General features: G+C 38.2%; 1 protein-coding gene and 5 non-coding genes across 13 annotated transcripts in view; all 6 read left to right on the top strand.

The window, feature by feature from the left end:
* Positions 1–801: 801 nt before the first annotated feature.
* trnah-gug lies at positions 802–873 on the top strand. The gene has a single exon. It is a non-coding gene; the product is annotated as a tRNA-His (tRNA).
* An 806-nt stretch (positions 874–1,679) lies between these two features.
* On the top strand, positions 1,680–1,751 carry trnah-gug. The gene has a single exon. It is a non-coding gene; the product is annotated as a tRNA-His (tRNA).
* A 798-nt stretch (positions 1,752–2,549) lies between these two features.
* On the top strand, positions 2,550–2,621 carry trnah-gug. Its single transcript has one exon. It is a non-coding gene; the product is annotated as a tRNA-His (tRNA).
* Positions 2,622–3,490: 869 nt separating this feature from the next.
* trnah-gug lies at positions 3,491–3,562 on the top strand. The gene has a single exon. It is a non-coding gene; the product is annotated as a tRNA-His (tRNA).
* Positions 3,563–4,415: 853 nt separating this feature from the next.
* trnah-gug lies at positions 4,416–4,487 on the top strand. Its single transcript has one exon. It is a non-coding gene; the product is annotated as a tRNA-His (tRNA).
* A 1,184-nt stretch (positions 4,488–5,671) lies between these two features.
* The window catches only part of ptk2aa (protein tyrosine kinase 2aa), a 53,630-nt gene continuing 38,943 nt past the window's right edge, over positions 5,672–20,358 (top strand). For 4 of the 8 annotated variants that reach the window (XM_044052287.1, XM_044052283.1, XM_044052288.1 and 1 more), the window contains exon 1: positions 16,395–16,609. In XM_044052287.1, the coding sequence (XP_043908222.1) occupies positions 16,591–16,609 (19 nt within the window). In that variant the 5' untranslated portion in view covers positions 16,395–16,590. Of the gene's footprint in view, positions 5,876–16,393; positions 16,610–20,358 lie in introns of those variants that run through there. The other 4 variants (XM_044052281.1, XM_044052282.1, XM_044052279.1 and 1 more) reach the window with 2 other exon arrangements.

Raw genomic sequence — 20,358 nt, 5'->3', positions numbered from 1 at the left:
GATACCATACTCATCATTATTTGTTTAACAGTCTCAGTCGCTTCTAGTCCCAATAATATGAAGAATTTCAGTTTCAGATGTCTACAATCTCATTATGTGAAAAGGATGTAGATATCTTCATTTTCATTTTTGTCTTAATGGTTTGGTTGTGTGTCACAATGAATACTAAACTGAAAGTTGACTTAAACAATAATATTGCAAAATAATATATATATGCATTTATTTTGCTTATAAATTGTAATTGTTTTGTGTGAATATCCAACTAACAGGAAAAACACAGATCAGTTTCACACAATATACTCCAACACGATCACTAAGCAAAAAAGAACAAAAGGTGCATTCTGGTCATGGCAAACTCAGATTTCCAACTCAGAAATTCGGAGCAATCTAATATTACCCGTTTATTCCAAGATGGCTGCCACTTGCACCAATAGTAAAAACACTCTGCTGCTTAATTGCATTTCTGTCGTATTTGTTTAACATACACATAGAATTGTTAAAGGTTCTTCTTTTCACCATCCCACCCGTGAACACAGCATTAGAGAGCAGTAAAAGCAAACAATTCTATTTGCACTTTCATATTCAAAGTGAAGCACTAAGTTTGGTTTAATGAATTTGTTTTTTAAAAACAGATGTGCAAACAACAAAATAAAACAAATCACTTCTTTAGTATGTTAAAATGTATGTTTTGCTTTATTCTCACACTATTGTGGTGGCTGGTGAATTTACGGTGACGTTCAGTATTGAGGGGTGAAGGGAAGCTGAATGACTCAGTCAGAATAGTAACTGGCATAAACATCAGCCGTGATCGTATAGTGGTTAGTACTCTGCGTTGTGGCCGCAGCAACCCCGGTTCGAATCCGGGTCACGGCATCTTTTACACAGAGGACCTGGGCAGACAGACAGAAAAGTACCACAGCACCAAAGAAAACGCATTTATTGTAAACGCTCGTGTCACTGTCATTGAGTTGAGCCATAACCAAAATCTTTGCAAATAATCGGCAGAGAAAAACCTGCAGAAATCCATGTCTTCAGATAATGCAAATACGCTGAACTTGCGAGTAATGACCACCAGATGTCAGCTTTGAACAGTGTTTCAAGCACATACTGTATCTGACATAATGATATAAATAAGTGAGATCATTTACAGGGATTCGATACGAACCTTTAGCCTGTAGGGGATGTTGTCATAAAGTTGTCAATCATGTTCACATCAAATTCAAATATTGTTTATCTAAATACCAGGGGGCTCAAAAGCCCTGTGTTCATGTCAGTATGTGGTGCGCCGACATACATATTTAAATAAGAATCTCTCTCTCTAGCTATATTTACTCTATACATAATCAATAGAAATGTAATAAACAAACTATTAGAATTAATATTGGTTGACATGAGTTTGATGTTATTCATCCCTGTAGAGAAAAGTATGTTAAATAATTACTGCAGTATTTATCATTATCAGATCAATAATATGACACACAATTTCCATATTTGCATTATGAGTACCTTTACTATTTCTATCTAAATACTTTTATATCTAAAAAGATCTATATTTCTTTAATATGTTAAAATGTTTTCTTTATCCTCACACTATTGGGGCGGCTCCGGGTGACGTTCAGTATTAAGCGGGGTAGGGAAGCTCAGTGGCTCAGTCGGAAAGGCAACTGGCATAAACATCAGCCGTGATCGTATAGTGGTTAGTACTCTGCGTTGTGGCCGCAGCAACCCCGGTTCGAATCCGGGTCACGGCAACTTTTACGCAGAAGACGTGGATTGACAGATGGAAAAGTACGACAGGACCAAAGAAAAAACCAATCAGACAAATTCGTTGAATTATAGATGTGTAAATGCTGGCTTTAGGCTAAGAGACAAAATAATGTAAACCAATAAAAATTCATGTCCTCAGGTAATCCTGCCCCCAGGTGTCAGCTTTGAACACTGTTTCAATCACATGCTGTATCTGATGATATAAATAAGTGAGAGTATTTCACTGCAGGATGAAGGTTAGGGTTAAATAGGCCCTAAAATAGGCCTTTGTCTTTGTTAGGGTTAAGTGTCTTTGTAGATCCACCTTGATCTGTAGTTGTAATGTAATTTACATGTGTAAATGGTAAACTTTTTTTTCTCACGAAGTGTCAGGTTATCCATTATATGTTTTGTAAAAAGATACTTTATTAAATGTAAAACAAAGAGAAACAGTTGGAGAGTATATTGTAATCAATAGGAATGTAATAAACAAACTATTAGAATTATTATTGGTTGACATTAATTTGAAGTTATTCACCCCTGTAGAGAAAAGTATGTTAAATAATTACTGCAGTATCTATCATTAACACGTCAATAATATGACACACAATTGTATTTGCATTAAGAGTACCTTTACTATTTCTATCTGAATACTTTTGTATCTAAAAAGATCTATATTTTTAATTGTTTTCTTTGTTCTCACACTATTAGATCCCCCTGGTGATTTTCCAGTCATGCTCAGTATTGAAGGGGGAAGGGTAGTTGGATGACTCCTCCGGAAAAGTTAGGAGTCGAAGCCGTCAGCCGTGATCGTATAGTGGTTAGTACTCTGCGTTGTGGCCGCAGCAACCCCGGTTCGAATCCGGGTCACGGCATCTTTTACATAGAGGACTTGGGCTGACAGACAGAAAAGTACCACAGCACCCACGAAAAAACTAAATGGTTAATGTAAACGCTGGTGTCACTGTCATTGAACGTTCACCTGAAACCAAAGCCTTTGCAATTAATTTGCCGGCACAAAACCTGCAAAAATCCATGTCCTCGGATAATTCAAATACGCTTCACTTGCAAGTAATGACCACCAGATGTCAGCTTTGAACAGTGTTTCAAGCACATACTGTATCTGCCATATGATATAAATAAGTGAGAGGATTTAACTGCAGGCTAAAGCTGAGGGATTTACAGGGATTCGATACGAACCTTTAGCCTGTAGAGGATGTTGTCATAAAGTTGTCAATCATGCTCACATCAAATTCAAATATTGTTTATCTAAATACCAGGGGCCTCAAAAGCCCTGGGTTCACGTCAGTATGTGGTGCGCCAACATACATATTTAAATAAGAATCTCTCTCTGTATCTATATTTACTCTATACATAATCAATAGAAATGTAATAAACAAACTGTTAGAATTATTATTGGTTGACCTGAGTCTGATGTTATTCATCCCTGTAGAGAAAAGTATGTTAAATAATTACTGCAGTATTTATCATATAAATATATGATATATATACAACAGATCAATAATATGACACACAATTTCCATATTTGCATTAAGAGTACCTTTACTATTTCTACCTGAATACCTTTGTATCTAAAGAGATCTATATTTCTTTAATATGTTAAATTGTTTTCTTTATCCTCACACTATTGGGGCCCCCTGGTGATTTTCCAGTCATGCGGAATATTGAAGGGGGAAGGGTAGTTGGATGACTCGTCCGAAAAAGTTAGGAGGGGAAGCCGTCAGCCGTGATCGTATAGTGGTTAGTACTCTGCGTTGTGGCCGCAGCAACCCCGGTTCGAATCCGGGTCACGGCATCTTTTACACAGAGGACTTGGGCTGACAAATAGAAAAGTACCAAAGAACAAAACTTGATTTAATGTGTTTATGTGAATGAAATAGAAGGCATAACCAAAACATTTACCATTAATTTGCAGGGACAAAATAATGCAAAATTGCATGTCCTAAGGTACCGCTAAATATGCTTCACTTGCGAGTAATGACCACCAGATGTCAGCTTTGAACAATCACATACTGTATTCCCTTGCAAAGAAATAACCGGCAATGATATAAATAAGTGAGAGCAATTCACTGCAGGCTATAGGTGAGGGATTTACAGGGATTCTATATGAATATTTAGCCTGTAGATGATGTTGTCATAAAGTCTGTCAATAATGCTAACTGTCAAATTCAAATATTGTTTAAAAGCCCTGGGTTCATGTCAGTATATGGTGCACCAACATAGATATTTAAATAAGAATCTCTTTCTATATATACATTTAGTCCATACATAATCAATAGAAATGTAATAAACTATTAGAATTATTATTGGTTGACATTAGTCTGATGTTGTTCACCCCTGTAGAGAAACGTATGTTAAATAATTACGGCAGTAGTTATCATTAACAGATCAATAATATGACAAATATTAGTTTTACATTTCTCATTCTGCATTATGAGTACCTTCACTAATTCTGTCTAAATGTCTTAATTTTTATCTTATTTATAAAATAAATAATATAAATAGAATACATTTCTTTGATATGTTCAAATGTTTTCTTTATCCTCACAATATTGGGGCCCCCTGGTGATTTTCCAGTCATGCGCAGTATTGAAGGGGGAAGGGCAGTTGGATGACTCGTCCGAAAAAGTTAGGGTTCGAAGCCGTCAGCCGTGATCGTATAGTGGTTAGTACTCTGCGTTGTGGCCGCAGCAACCCCGGTTCGAATCCGGGTCACGGCATCTTTTACACAGGACTTGGGCTGACCGACAGAAAGTTCCACAGCACCAAAGAAAAAAATAAATTGTTGATGTAAATGCTGGTGTCAGTGTCTTTGAAGAAGGAGGTAAAACCGAAACGTTTACCATTAATTTGCAGGGACAAAATAATGTAAACCTCAGGTAATGCTGCACTAGCGAGTAATGACCACCAGATGTCAGCTTTGAACAATGTTTCAAGCACATACTGTATTCCCTTGCAGAGCAAAGCAGAAGTGAGAGCGTTTCACTGCAGGCTAAAGGTGAGGGATTTACAGGGGTTTGAAATGAATCTTTAGCCTGTAGAGGATGTTGTCAATCATGCTCACTGTCAAATTCAAATATTGTTTATTTAAATACCAGGGGCCTCAAAATCCCTGGGTTCATCTCAGTATATGTGGTGCACTGAAATAAATAGATCAGATATTTTTATATAGATATTTCAGAGATAATTAAACAAATTATTAGAATTATTATTGCTTATTGGTTTGATGTTATTCATCCCAGTAGATAAAAGTATGTTGAATAATTACTGCAGTATTTATCACCAAAAAAAATCTGAGTACATTTACATTGACTTTTTATTCGTTGTGTTTTGTTGCTATATTGGTTTTGTAATTTTATTACTGTAAAATACGGAGTATGTGACATGTTATCTGTACATTAAAGTAAAATTTCAAAGTGCTTTTTATTCTCAGTTGTAGGTTTAAGTAAGACACATTAGAATGAACTGAACCACTCTCTTGTACTATGGTACACTCACCACGTAATAACTTCATAAGTATGTACACATTCATTCATATACTGGTTCATTCATGGGTTTGCTTGCTGCAATGAGGTTTCTCACTCACTGTGTGTGTGCGTACTTGATTTGTTTCCTCGTTAGGACCTTTCCTGATATGAACTTACCAAGACCAGTATAGTCCTCAAAAGCCTGGTCCTGGTGAGACAGCATCTCACATTTGAGGAACTTGTTAAGGTTGAAGTAGATGTGTAAATAATTATTAGAATGGGGTTTGACAATGACTGGTTGTGGTCACTGTTGTTAGGCTTGGTCAGTGTAGTGTCCTGACGAGAATATCAGCGCAAACCCATGTGTGTTTCGCTCCCTGCAGCAGCCATATTGGAATGCTAGATGTGGAGAGGGGGAAGCAGGAACAGGCGACGCGATAGAGAGAGAGGGAGAGAAGGAGGGAAGGAGAGAGGGAGAGAAGGAGAGAAGGAGGGCAGACACAGTCAGAAGTGAAAAAAACCCACTAGCAACTTCTCCCAGCTCTGCGACTGAAATAACGGACTATCTACCGACTGTGAGCAGCTTCTCCTGCAACTTAAGTCCTAACAAACGTCGCTGACGTCTCCTGGAACAAGTCAACGTGAGTGACGTAGTGTTTCTGGGATTATTTCAGCAGTTTTGAGAAATTATGTGATGCCGTTGCTTCTTTTTTTCGTCTTCTCTTCACGTCCGTCCCGTCGATAGCCGTTTCCTCTGCCAGACATTTGAACAAATGTATAATTTTACAGACTTCAAAGTGAGCGGTGAAGTTAGCTTAGCCTCACAACAGCAGTAGTTTTGCTTTTACAGTAAGTTGTAAAGAAAAGTGACCCACTGACTGCCATCAAACTGAGCTCGTCACATGGAGGAGTGACTGGGGAGAAAGGTTAACTAACCAAATGAAGTGAACCGGATTAACCTACATTCAGCTCCTAAATCTCTCTTTTCATTCAGCGTTTGTTTTTCCTCCCTCCTACTATCTCACCTACTCATGTCTGCCCTACCACCTTGATTTGTCTCAACTTGCTGAACTCTTTATTTATATCTTAATGGAGCGCTTATGTTTAATTTTCTTCCCATTTAGTTAAAGTAAAGACTTTAATTTAATTTTAAGATTAAGATATGAAGTTTTTTTATGGTTTTGTTAATAATTTAAAGCCTGCAGAGTTCAAATCCACATCCACATGTTTTATCTTGCAAATTACACCTACAACTGGCACTAAACCAATGACACGATTCACTGCAGTATTGTGTTCTTGATTATTATTATTATTATTACTACATATTGATGATAATAATAACAACAATAATTATAGTGATATAGCACTTTAAAGGTACTCACAAGCATTTTAAAAGTGAATTTATACGGTCAAAACAACAGATTAACAGTTCGATTTATTTCAAAATGATGTGTTCACATATAGTGGAATAAGTAATTGCTTTAAATGTTCCATTATTCACTTCATTAGCACCACCTTTCCAGTTTGGCCAAAATTCCAATATTCATACCATTGGAACATTACAGTTTTTTGGCCATCTGTAGTAGGTGAATAACATATTTAATTAAGCACATTTTTGCTTTAGTTTGTATGTATTCAAGTAGGTTTTAACATGGGAGGAATTTGCTTTGGCGTTTTGGTGAATTAAAAATATGGCAGGTAGGGTAAAAAGGGTAAGATGAAGCAAAAAAAGTAATTACTTTTGCTAACATTTCAAGAAACTATACTGTGCAGATCAAATATATGTAATAACAATATTATAAGAAATCTACAAAGAAATGTGTAGTATATGAAAATTGGTGCACTGTATCACAATAAGTTGTTGAATACTAACACTAATGGGTCAGTGTCACAGAGGGATAATTCCTAATGATTGGCATCTGGTTTGGACTTGAAGATATCACATTTTATTATGAATGAATGAATGAATGAATGAATGAATGAAGTGACTTTCACTTTCCTGGCATATTGGAGCATCTTCAAGACTTAAAAAAAAGAGAGTTAAGTTTTGATACGGTTTCCCCTTTAAAAAAATCAGTTACTGCCAAATAAATTGCACTTAAATATTCAACCTGCTTCTCACTTACTCCTCATAGAAAACACTTTGGATGCTCTGCATTTCCCATATGATGCTGTGCTTTTTATTTCTTTATTTATTTTTACCTCCAATTCACATTCCAGATGCAAGAAAATGCTAATGAATTGCGGTATCCCAAGGCCACTGAGGCTTCAGACCAGATAAGAGTGTCGTTATGCACACTAACATTTGCAATTCTCTGGACGACCCAACCCAAAATCAGTAGTGAGGAAATTTATCACTGACCCAATTTAATCTGTTACAGGCACAATAGTCTAATGTTTGATTGTGTCATATTTGATTTAGGTATGTTAAATTTACATGAGGTCTCATTTATTCATTTACTGAAAAAGGTGAGGTGTAACAATAAAATTCCTGCCATCTGAAGAATCACTATTCTGATGAGTAGACAGCCTTTGCGAGGATGATATCCTGCAGACTTTATTTCCTACAATAGCTAGAGTTAAAATGATTTCTCTCATATAAAATCTTTTGTTGCCACCACTTAGCTCCAAACGCTGTCAACTGTAAAACCAAATCTTCTCACCTATTAATCTAAAAGTAGTTAGTTGGGAGATACATTCACAGAACAAACCAGCAAAGAAGCCACATCAATGCTATGCTATGCTAATCTTATTCAGTTCACACGCTTGTATTCAGTCCTACTCTGGGTGCATTCATAAACTAATTTACCGTGTTCAAATACACATTTGTGCAGAGCATTTTCTGTGGATGTTTGTCAAATGCTGGCACTCAACTTCTATATGTTGATATGTAATGAAGTTTGTCTGAGGCAGCGCTCCCAAATATGTGGATTTGAACCATGTGGTTCAGTCCCAGTTTCCTAAATTGGTGTCATATAACCAAAATGAATGCAGTGTAATCCATTATCTCAAGCAGAAACTTCTCATTACCTTGTTTGTGTGAAACAGGCAGGAAAAGTAGTTGTTTTGCTTCATTTTTAGACATACCATGTGCCTCTGGTAAATCCATTTATGTGGAATGTCTCATTCAGTTTTTAGTATTCTTAAAAATTTGCATTGCTGTGCAAATGTAATGTAGGAGGCTTTTTGATTGTAAATTGGTGTAGTAGCTTCACTTTTCTGATTCCACTTTTCCTGTGTATTTTTATTCCAGTTTTTGTGCAGACAATTTTGAGTAACAGCTCTGACAGACTGAGGTCTTTTTGGCCAATCCTCATAACTTCAAACAGCCGTTTGATGGTTAAAACTTGGTTTTAGGATTGAGTTTATATTTAGGTTAAGGGTAAAGGTTGGGGTTTAATTATTGTGGTTAAACTGTAGTATGAATTATGTCAGTGAGTGTCCTCACTGAGACAGAAGTGCGTGTGTGTGTGCGTAAATTGCAGAGCAGTGCAGGAGGCCTGTATTTATAGAAACACTTTGACTGCACACTTGCAGGAGCAGTCCACTACATGGCAGAGAGCTCCAATCCACTGTCTGTCTCCTGATGTCTCTCTTTTTTTCCCTCTGAGGTCATCATGTGTTTTTGGTCAATTTATTCTACCTGTTTTCTACTTATATTATTGTGTAATTATATTATGTTCTGTACTGTATTTTCCTGTACTTTTCTAGCTATACTGTTAGATTTAAGAACCATACAGAAAGACATAAATGGCGCAACAAAGGCAGCAGTCTAGTGTCAGTAGATTGCAGCATGTGGTTGGACACATAGTGACTCTAACTAATGATAGCAATCACTGTAGAGGCAAAGTATGATTGTGTGGAGGCATGTAGAGTCCATGAATATGCTTGTGTGCTCTTAATATGTGTATGTCATGAGGAATTCATGATACCAAATTAAGTAATTTGACTGGGGTAAAAGTATCACTCTGTACTTGAGCATTTTTTGAATAAGTTGCTTGTTCTTCTCCAGCAAACACAGTGGCATTTTTCCCTCCTCCTGTGATTGGCCACTTCGTACCTACTGTGTAAATACATGCAGCTGTGAGGACGTTTCGTATCCTGCACAAATGTATGAATGCTATTTGCATACTCACCTCAGGAAGGAAAAAAAACATGAATGAATAGTTGACCTGGACAACTGAGGTCCTTTGTTTTTCACCAGCAACTTAATTTAGTCGTGTGTGTGGGTTTTTTGCGTGTGTACTTGATTTCGTTAACTCTTTTCTAGCATAAGCACTGATGTTGTCCTCATGGTGACCAGAACCTGGTCCGAATGAGACCAAGCCTGTTTTAAGTATAGGGCTAAGATTTGCATCGTAGTTAGGCTAAGGTTATAGTTATGTATGTATGTATATACATATATATGTATATGTATATATATATATATATATATATATATATATATATATATATATATATATATATATATATATATATATATATATATATATATATATAATATATACATAGACATTACCATTAACTGGTTATGGTTAAGGTTATAGGGATAAGGTTTTGTTTAGGCTGTCCAAATAAATGGAAGTCAGTACAGAGTCCTGATAAGAATAGCTGTACAAACCTTTGTGTGTGTTATTGTGTAAGTGCTGGCATGCACCAACATATTAGGGCTGCAAGAACTCATCGAGTATATTGACTAGTTTGACTAGATGACTAATTTAATTATATTTTATAGTCTTTTCTTTAAACTAAATATTTTATCATGTATCACATCTTTTTTGAGACTTGTAGATGTAAATGTAGATCGACATCTCTCCCCATTTGAGGACATTTTACTGGTCAAACACAACAAAATGATTACTTGGTATTCCCTTGCATCCTTCTGCATGTGGTTTCTTCCACTATGAAGAAAAATGTGTGTGTGTGTGTGTGTGTGTCTGTGCGTGTGTGTGCACGTGCATGGAAGGGTGTGGGGGCTGCTTCCTGAATGCAACCAATCCAGAAGCAAAGGGAAAGGACCTTCATTCAGTCTGTAAACACACATACACACACACTCACAGTCACAGAGCACTTACTGTACATCCTAAAACATGCTGCGTCCCTCAGGAGCTGAAAAGGAAAACGCCTTCTTCCTCTCAGAAGCAGCAGTAACACTATTCAGGCTTCTCTTAGACTTTATGTGTATTTTGATGAGTGTATGTTCATGTCTACGCACATGTGTGTGTGTGTGGTCAAATGTTGGTTTAAAACCATCATTGTGAGGTAATTGGGCTGGCCCTAGGTTTTGGTTAATGGGTTTGGGTTAGGGTAAGGGTATAACCTTAGGCATTTAGATTATAGCTAGGGGGAGAATTGATTGCATCAACTTTCATACACAGAGGTTATGTTTCTGTGGCTGTAATTTCTTTTGTTAACACTAAATTACAACAGGCAGTTGTGTGGCTAACATAATCTAATAGTTTATTCCTTCCAGGGTCTTAATATCATTATCTCATATCAGCAATCAAACTCTCCTCTGTGGAATTTCTCAAACATTTTAGACAGAACTTCACTTTCATGTACCTACAGTACATGAGTCGACCATTTCAGGCAGGAGAATCAAATGTGTATTGTCTCGGTCAAACCAAACTGATACATGCCTATTTCAGCGTTTTTATACCCTGAAACTACATTGAGTGTGAGAGTGTGTGTATGGTTGTGTGTACTTGCATGTATTACAATATGTATACAAATAATTTGAAGCAGGTGGCCATGACATTTATAGTATTATATTTCCTCTGTGGTAAAAGTTACGTAACATCTGCACGACTTTATTGGAAAATAGTACCATATGAGGTTTTCTGAGCAAGGTGATTGTGTGTGTGTGTGTGTGCATACTGTGTATATATACTGTACAGTATATGTAAGTGTGTGTGTGTGCAGATGGACTGTGACAGTGTAGTGTTCTGTGTGTGAGCTGAAATTTGCTACAATGGAAGGAAATTACATCATAGTTAATGACTTGTATCTCCTTGGGGCAGACACACACACACATACACACACATTTGCAGCTGTTCTTCACTGCATTTACTTACTAAAAGTAAGCCCTAACCTTAACCATAATCATTTAAGGCCTAACTCTAACCTTGCCCTAAAGGAATGAGGTTCTGCCTCATCATGACCAGGTTTTGGTCTCCATGAGGCCTTCTGGTCCTGACAAGGTCCGTGGTTGTGCCAGAAAAAGTCCCTAAAATGGTAACAAATACAAGCACACAAGCACACAAGCACACATGCACACATGCACACATGCACACATGCACATGCGCATGCACGCTGATGGAGAGAACTGGAAGATAGTTTCCTCTGGTGTATAAATGAGTTTGTGAGTGTATTTGCATAAAAGTGACTGCTTGGCTTAACTTATAACAATCGTTGCCCCTTAAATCTTCTTTGATAGAAACAGTCAGTGAACCGCAATCTTTGAAAGAACAATTACAATCACAGATATTCTACATAAGTGAATGTCTTTCTTGCTCTTTCTTTCTGTGTGTGTGTGTGTGTGTGTGTGTGTGTGTGTGTGTGTGTGTGTGTGCGCGTGTGAGTGGACAGCCACCGTAATTACATTGCAGTGAGTCAGACAGCGAGAGAGAGAAAGAAGCAATTGTTCAGCTTTGTCATATAGACAGAGAAAAGAGGTTGTAGGAGAAAAAACAGAAAGACTGAGATGAGGGAAGAAGGGAGGCTGAAGGAGAAATGATCCAGAGATAGGACCTCCTTCTCCTCCTCCTGTTCTTCCTCCTATTTTGTATGGAGTTTACTTTTTGTACAAATTGAAAATGTGACATGAACATCAACTATAGTTTAGCTTCATAAGCAGGATGTTTAATTTCCCAGCTCTTGTACAGCAAAAACCCTTGTGGGTGATTATTTTTTGCCCCCAACTTGTTTGTCTATTTGTCCAGCTGTTGACCGCACATATCTGAGGATACAGTATATCTTACATGACGACAACAACACAAACACAACAAACCTTTTTCAAGCTATAAGATCTTTTGATCAGAACAATAATTAGTGTTACTGTAAGTAAATTAAATTTGTTGAGTGCCTTTTGTGTGGAGAGATGAAAATAGAAGGATCACTCTCATATATGTGTAGGTCAGTATGAATCTACAACAAAGAGCTTAACAGATGTAATCAAAGTGTAAAACAAGACTTAATCCCTTCATAAAACTGTAGTGTTGTATGTCACTATTTTTGGGTGGTGTCTTTGGCCGCTTGTTCTTCTTATGATGAAGTTTGTCACTTTAATACAAATCACATAGAAGATCACTCGCAAATAAAGTGGAACATGGTTGAAGGCAAAGATAATTAAAATACTATGGAAACCATAACAAGTAAAATGTCAAATGTTTTTTTCTTTCTTTGTATTCTGTTGTATGATCTGTTCCTATAGAAGTAACATGAATGCGGACTGGAAAGCAGTTATGTGAATATGTGTGACATAATATAGGAAAAACAGAAGGGTGCTATTCATCTTCCAGCTCATAGAAAGTGAAAAGTGAAACAGGATTTTTATTTTGTGCTAGAGATTGGATTTACTCTTCATTTCTGCCTGAAACTATAAGAATCATTGTGTAGGGTTTTATTAGTGTAGAATTCATATTCACATTCAGAGAGGGTGCTGTTTAATGAAATGTGTCCTGTTGCAATCTCATGTTTTTTATGGGCTATGAACGGGGGGGGCTTTCCCATTTTTATGTTACCTAGGGCCACAGAGAGAGAAGGAGGGTGACGGTGAATGCTGTTGGGTTTGAATACTGCATTCAGCCTCACTGATAAAGTAGATTTTAAAGTTTATGTACATACAGTGAATATGTAATTTACCACAGCTGGAAAGGGGCTGAACACTCTTTGTCATAGAAAGTGCTTGAAAAGTACTTGATTTTGACCTGAGAAGAGGCGTATGAACCCTGCTCTAAATCCTCCATGCTGATTGTTTAAATCTCTGTTTGAAGAAAACCCTCAAAATAACAAGTGTGAGTAGTATAATGGAGAGAGAGAGACTGTCAGTGTCTGCTTCACCAAACCAATGACCTCATCCCTCTATATTCTTGCACAGCCACAGACATACAAACACTATGCACCCACGCACCCATATAAACATACAGTCATAATAGATCACAGAAGACTCTCTCTCCCTCTCTCTCTCTCTCTCTCTCGCTCTCTCTCTCTCTCTCTCTCTCTCTCTCTCTCTGTCTCTGTCTCCCTCACACACACACACAGGCTCACCCACACACATTGTGAAACACCTGGATACGAGCCATAGGTGTGACATCACACACACACACACACACATATACTCACAGACGGGTTTTTGCTGAGGTCAGCAGTGGGTGTAATGCCACAGTGTGTGTCTGTGTGTCAATGTGTATGTGTCTGTCTGTGTTATTAGTCACCAGCAGGCGCTCTCCTGTAACAAAGGTTCATTGAAGAATAGACTGTCTCGAGGCTGTCTTGTCTCTCTGTCTTCCTCTCTCCCTCTCTCTCTCTCTCTGTCTGTTAGATGGGTTTTTTGTTTTCAGTATTTGCCAATGCTAGTAAACAAGGTAATGAAAGACATGTCGGCAACATGATGCTTGTGGTTTACTTGGCTGCATTAAAGTTTTAAGCTTTATCCCGTCAGTCTTTTTTGACTGGAAAAATAAGTTTGTGTTGTCCTGTAAAGTGCTCGACACCCACACTAAAGTCCATTATATCATGGCACACAGGACTTGTTGATCTATTGCAGGCATTGTCAGTAACTTCTATTGTGTTATTTTGAGACTACTGTCTCCAAACTTACCTGAGTGACAGGAACTAACTAAATGAGGCAGCAGAAGTCCAGCGGCTCCTGTGTTCCTGACAGCTAAAATTGCTGATTTTCTTTATGGCCTTTGTTGTGGCTGAGTGAGCAGTTCACAAACGTATGTTGCCAGTCAGAAAAGTCTATTTTCTTTTCTAGTTTATTTCCTAAGTGAAATAAAGCAACATGTTACACATTCTAAGGCGTCATAGATTAAAGCAGGCCCAGGCATTTATAAGGTGAATGTTTAAACTATGGCGATGCACTGGTAGGGTGCTGTTTCAGGTTGTATCCTTTCATGATGAACCAGCTGCCGGCTACTGATCAGACACAGGACACGTCACTTCGAAATGCACCACCACCACCAGAGGGCGATGTTAACACATCTACTTATTAATCAGGGACTCAAGGAGGCAGAGTTTAGATCTACATTCTTGTGTGTGTGTGCTTATATTTGTTAATGCTTTAGGACCTTGTCTGGCATAAATGCTAACCTTGTCTATACCAATAGACCTCACTGAGACCAAAACCTAGTCCTGAGGAAGTGGTTAACTTTAGGACAAAGATTGTGGTTAGGTTAAGGTTCAGGTTAGGCCTTAACTGGTTATGTTGTTATTGTTAAGGTTAGGGGACAATACTTTGTTGTCCAAATGAATGGAGGTCAATGCAGTGTTCTAATGAGAATAGCTAGCAGATACTCTGACATCTTGGCCCACTAATCCAGTGGCCCATTAATCTGCTTTACTCATGAGCAACTCTTGCCCTTTCTGTCTGTCTGTAGGGAGTGTGTCCGTGCCAGAGTGTGTACAGTATGTTTGTGCATGTGTCTCAGATGTGTGTGTGTGCACATGCCATATGCTGTACTTGTGGATGTGTCTATGTTGCATACTGAATATATATATTGTGTGTGTGTGAAAGAACTCGAGATTTATTCTTGCCTTCACACTGTTCACAGTATCCAAGGTGAATGGTGCCGATGCAGAGTCAGTGCCAGGATGACTGCATGATTTTTATGACACTTTGAGAACATTTAGTTGTTAATTCATGATGGCACTAACAGCGGGAAAAGGTCATTTATGGCAGTTGAGCTTCAGCCACCACCACACATTTCCTCTGTTGCCCGAGTTTTCTTTTAGCACCACCATGCCGTTACCATCTGTGGTGTGAATCCTACTCTTTCTGATTAGTCCCCTGACATTTACTCCACCAGCAGGTCATCTTTGAAATGTGCTGTTAGGAGTACCTCTGCCTGGTTGGGCATATATGGACTTACAAAAATGAAAAACTCAGTGTTTCATCAAGGACACCATGTCACAGGCAGTCAGTCATAGCATGAATTCAAGATATTACACTTGAGTGTAAATGACATTAAAAGTCACAACCTAAAACCAAAATTGACCTGAAAAGTCAATTGTGGATGATTTGTATCACTTTTGTCAGATGATCACCCAACAGAGTATTTTTTTTGTCAACTTTTGCATAATCTTCAGTGTCAAGTTGACGGGCTTAATTAATATGACCATGTAAGGATTGGTGATGCTTACATAGTCTTGACTTTACCTTCATACACCCTTGTCTGACTTTATTCATGCATTTAGGAATCATTTGCCATGATTTATCCATAGGGTACGTAAACTGTTGTGTGGTTATTCAAAAGTTTTGTCCAGAATACTTTGCATTGCATTTTAACCCTCCTATGTCTTTACATCAATTTAACAAAGTCAGTTGAACAACTGACTGTTTCCTCCTGAAGTCCCACAGTTTCTCGAGTCTGTTCTGAAGATGGATTATTCCATGGGGACAGTGATGAGTTGCATCATGACTAATTGAGTAGCTCCTCAGGGCTTCATTTGTATCTGAGAGACAGAACAGCCAAAGGCAACACAGCTCTCCCACCCATTGGTTCTCAACCATAGTCTTGTCCTAAACCTTTGAGGTCATTCTCTTCTTCACTTTTTATTTCCTCCTAACTTTATCATCCATTTTTCCTGCATCGTCCCATTAGCTTCTCTTTTTCCACTCCTCTTTTCTTGCAGTAGTTGCATCACTCCTTTCCCCTCTCTTATCATCCATTTCCCTCTGCCTTTTGAACATCTCACCCTCCCACTGCTGCCTCCATCCCTCTCCAGGGAGACAAAGATACCCCCTCCCCCTCATTCTCCCCCATCCACCTCCTTCCTCCTTTCCTCTCTTTTTCCTCCCTCCCCCCATTCACGGTCAGAGGCTACCACTGCCTCTCTCTCTCCTCTCCCTTCCCTGTTCCTCTACTCCCGCTCCTGCTGTGTTTGTCAGTGTGTAGTAGCAGCAGTAGTTGTAGTAGTAGTAGAGGAGGAGGAGGAGGAGGAGGCTGGGCTTTAAGCTCATCATCATTACTGAGTTAGCTGGCTAGCACATCACAGCGTAAACCCAAAGACGACAGAAGCCCAGGATTTTGGCTTTCCCTTATCTAAACTGTCTGTCACTGTCAGGAAGAGACGACTTGACTTCTCTTCTCTTCTCTTCTCTTCTCTTCTCTTCTCTTCTCTTCTCTTCTCTATGGAAGGACTATATCATGGTAAGGATTTTATCACACGAAAGTATGTTGTGTGTGTGTGTTTGTGTGTGTATGTACGTCACCTTCTTGTATGTTAATGCTCTGTGTGTGTGTTGAAATTCTGTAATTTCAAAGTAATGACCTGAAGTATTGAACTGTATGTCTGATGAATGCAGTTCAGCAGTTGTTACTGTAGTGATGATGATGATTACGGGGTATTTGTTTAAAGTTTGGGTTTTGCTCTTTCTGTGTCAGGCATTGTTGTTTGATAAATAAGAAAATGGTACCACATTAATCCATAATAGAAGTTGGATCAAAGTCAGTTTTCCGCTGCTCTATAATTGACTCCAGCATTTGAAGTTCTATGCAATTAGGTTTACGATGTCTTTGGTTGCCAGTATGAAGACTTCAAGTGTGCGTGTGCAGTGATGTTGGGGGTTAGCGCAGCATGTGTGCACTTGTGTGTACTAATGTGTGTGCTAATGTGTTTACAGTTGTGTTTATTCGTGTGCATGTGTGGGAGGTGGAGTGCATTTGACAGAGATGCTATTTGTATAAAATTAGTCGGTTTAAAGTACAGGGATGCATGGTTTATGTGCAGTGATGCCAGTGTGGCAACATGTGTAGATGCTAGTATGTATTTTTGTGTGTTCTATCTATTTGTTGGACATTTAAATGTGTGTGTGTTTGTAATGCTGGAGTAACAATCCTCCTCCAGCGTTTTGTTTCAAGGTTAAATCATCTATATTTCAGTGTATCTTAATTGTTTGATCTTGGCTCATTGTTGATCAAGATTTATTTAACAAGGAACAGAGCTACCATCTTCATACACACACACACACACACACAGGTCAACCTTACTTGCCTTGCATTCTGTGCACAACAGATAAATATGCAATGATAAAAAGTAAGTCACATGAAGTCGCATTTAATTTATTTACGCACCCTAAAATGTCAAGAGGTTTGGACTCATCTGTTTATTACTAATCATCCTTTATTCTAAGACACATGATCCAGATAAGGCTCAAGAACATCAAATAGATTTTATTCCCCTATTGTGCAAAGGTCTGGAATTGTTTGCATAATTCAAACTGATAAATGTACAAATAAAGATACATTATCATTGTCTGCTATTACTTGCATCAAATGTACCATCAAAGCAAGCATAGAGCCCAGTTAATTAAGGATTCATTTTTTTTGCCTAATTAACCAGCTAGCAAACTCCCCAGTGTTTGCTATCATTAAAAATCAAAGAAGTGTTCAATATTTAATGATCAGTTTCAATATCTTCTGACCAAATATGCTTTTATTGGGTAAGCATGTGTAAATTTATGCTTTAACCCTCACCTGGGGCAGCACTTTAACATGGTGCTGGTTGATAGTGATGTCAGATGTTTTTCTTTTTATGTATTTAAAAAACATTGACTGGTATCATGTGTGAACTCATGGTGCTTATCTCCCTTGCTCATTCGCCCTCAATCTGTTGTGTTGAATTATACATAATGGTGTATCTGGAGTGAGTGTGATACATCAACACGCATGCTGCTCTAGTAAGCCAGTTAGCTTCATCATTGCGCCTGAACTGAACACACTTGAATGAATGTGTGTGTGTGACTGTGTGTGTGTGTCCCTCTCTCTCACTGCAGTGTGTGCTTTTGCAGATAAATGTGTATGAGCACTCATGTGTTAACATGACCTTATTATATTGCATGTGTGTAGGACTTATCTGGAGTATGCATCATCTGTGTGCGCACTGTGTGTCTGTGTTGGTGTGTTTTGTCGTCTATTAGTGTCAGGTTTTGAATAATGTGTATTTGGACTCATAAATAATGAAATAATGTGATGTCCTTCTGTTGGAACACATTAACCTGTACAACTCAGTGGGGCTGTGCATTGGTAGCAAACATCTGGTAGCATGATACATGGAATGATACATGGAACATGACATATTGCGGTGTAGTGGGACAATATAATCAAAGGAGTTTTTCCCCTCACAGTGGATAGTTTTACAGTAAAAGTAACTGTGTTACATGCATAAACAATATACAATTTTCTTTGTCTAGAGAGAGGAGTGGAAGTAGGGGTGAGAAAGTCAAATGAGTGAAGGCCTGCTGCCAACTACCTCCATCAAAAATATTTCTAATATATGCACAAAGCACTTCAAAGAATCAATACAGTATTACATCATGAAATATTGCAATATTATAGTGTATACATATCCCCCCTCAATCACACCATTCCACTATTTATTTCCTAAATCAAGTCATTTAAAAAACCAACTTGGCCCCAGTATTATAAAAATAACCTGATTATGTAAAACACATTATCATGGTCAAAGTCAAAACTGTGCAGGGACAAAAAAATTGGTTGGAGTATCTGATTTTGTGGGTGTATGTGTGTGGCAGGTGTGACTGATGCCTCAGGCGTTATGTTGTTGCGTCGTAAGACCGCACGCTCCAGTAACAGCCCATTGTCCAGGGGGGTCAGGCGCTCACACACACACAAATGCGGGTGTGTGCCAGCTCAGCTTGAAGGTTAGCCAATAAACACTGAGCATTGAGGCAGAGCAGCTGGCTGCTCTCCTTAAGTTGAATCAGTTGATTCTTATAAGAGGAGTGCTTTCACATCTGCCTTTGCGACTCTTCAACCAATTTGGTTTGTCACTGTTAAATGAATTGTTCATTTTTTCGAACCTTTACTGTTTGGTGCAGCCAAAGTGGCAGCTGCTTCAGGCATTACATGCATGTGAATTCAGATTGCCACAGTGTGCTCCTGGTATGTTGCCTGGACACAAATGATAAAATGCAAAGTATGGAGGAAACTGCTGGAATGTAAACGTGTGTGCTGGATGTCATACATTTTTGATGATGATGATGATGATGATGGGGTTTATATTTATACCTGAAACCATTTTTCGACATGAACAGTAATAATAGCTGAGTAGATTTCAAACTTAATGTGCTGTTATACTCCTGGGCCACACTTTTTATGGCCCGATAACTGTTCCATCTCTTCCTTTCTTTTAATGACAAGTATGGACTATGCATACTCCCAATCTTAATGGGATGTATATATTTAAAAACACATATGCAAAAAGAAAAAGAACAGGGGCAAGACATGATTTATTAGAATATGAGCATTTTATATACAATACAATACATTTATGAGACTTATGTGTTAATCTGGCCAGATTTGCTTCCACAGCACATGCAAGAAAAAAGACCAGACACCAAAACAAGTGCAGGTGATCACTGAGAGCCCATGCTTTGTTGTGCTTGATTCACATTGGTGCTGAAATAGGCTCACAGCAGCAACGACCTCAAATATTTATTTTTGACACCTAAATACAGTTTCCTGGTGTTTAAAAAGTGGTGCACTTCTATTTCATATACAAAAATGTTCTATATATGCTTCCAACCACACGAGTAGAAACATGAGGCCATAAACCACCCCCCTCCCCCATGGTGAAGACCATATTTTCTCCTTAATTGTCGGCGCTGAGAATTACAATTGTGAAAGCTATTGTTTTAGCATGAGACTGACAGCTTTTCTCCTACACAAGAGGCTGTTTAGATCACAAACTCCCAGTTAAACAATATTTGCAGTGACAAAGAGAGTATTATTATGCATCAAGTTCATTTTTAGCATGATTCATTATAGTCCAATGCATTTCTGTAAAAAAAAAACTTGTGAAATGAATTTGTGCCGCTCTTCTCAGCTCTCTTCTTTTTTGACAACAGCTTGAGGAGCAGGTGTTTTGGGCTGCCTGC

This window comes from Solea senegalensis, linkage group LG20 (assembly GCF_019176455.1).
Source record: "Solea senegalensis isolate Sse05_10M linkage group LG20, IFAPA_SoseM_1, whole genome shotgun sequence".
NCBI lineage: Eukaryota > Metazoa > Chordata > Actinopteri > Pleuronectiformes > Soleidae > Solea > Solea senegalensis.
The sequence above is the reverse complement of the archived record's forward strand: the minus strand, read 5'-3'. Positions and strand labels throughout refer to the sequence as shown.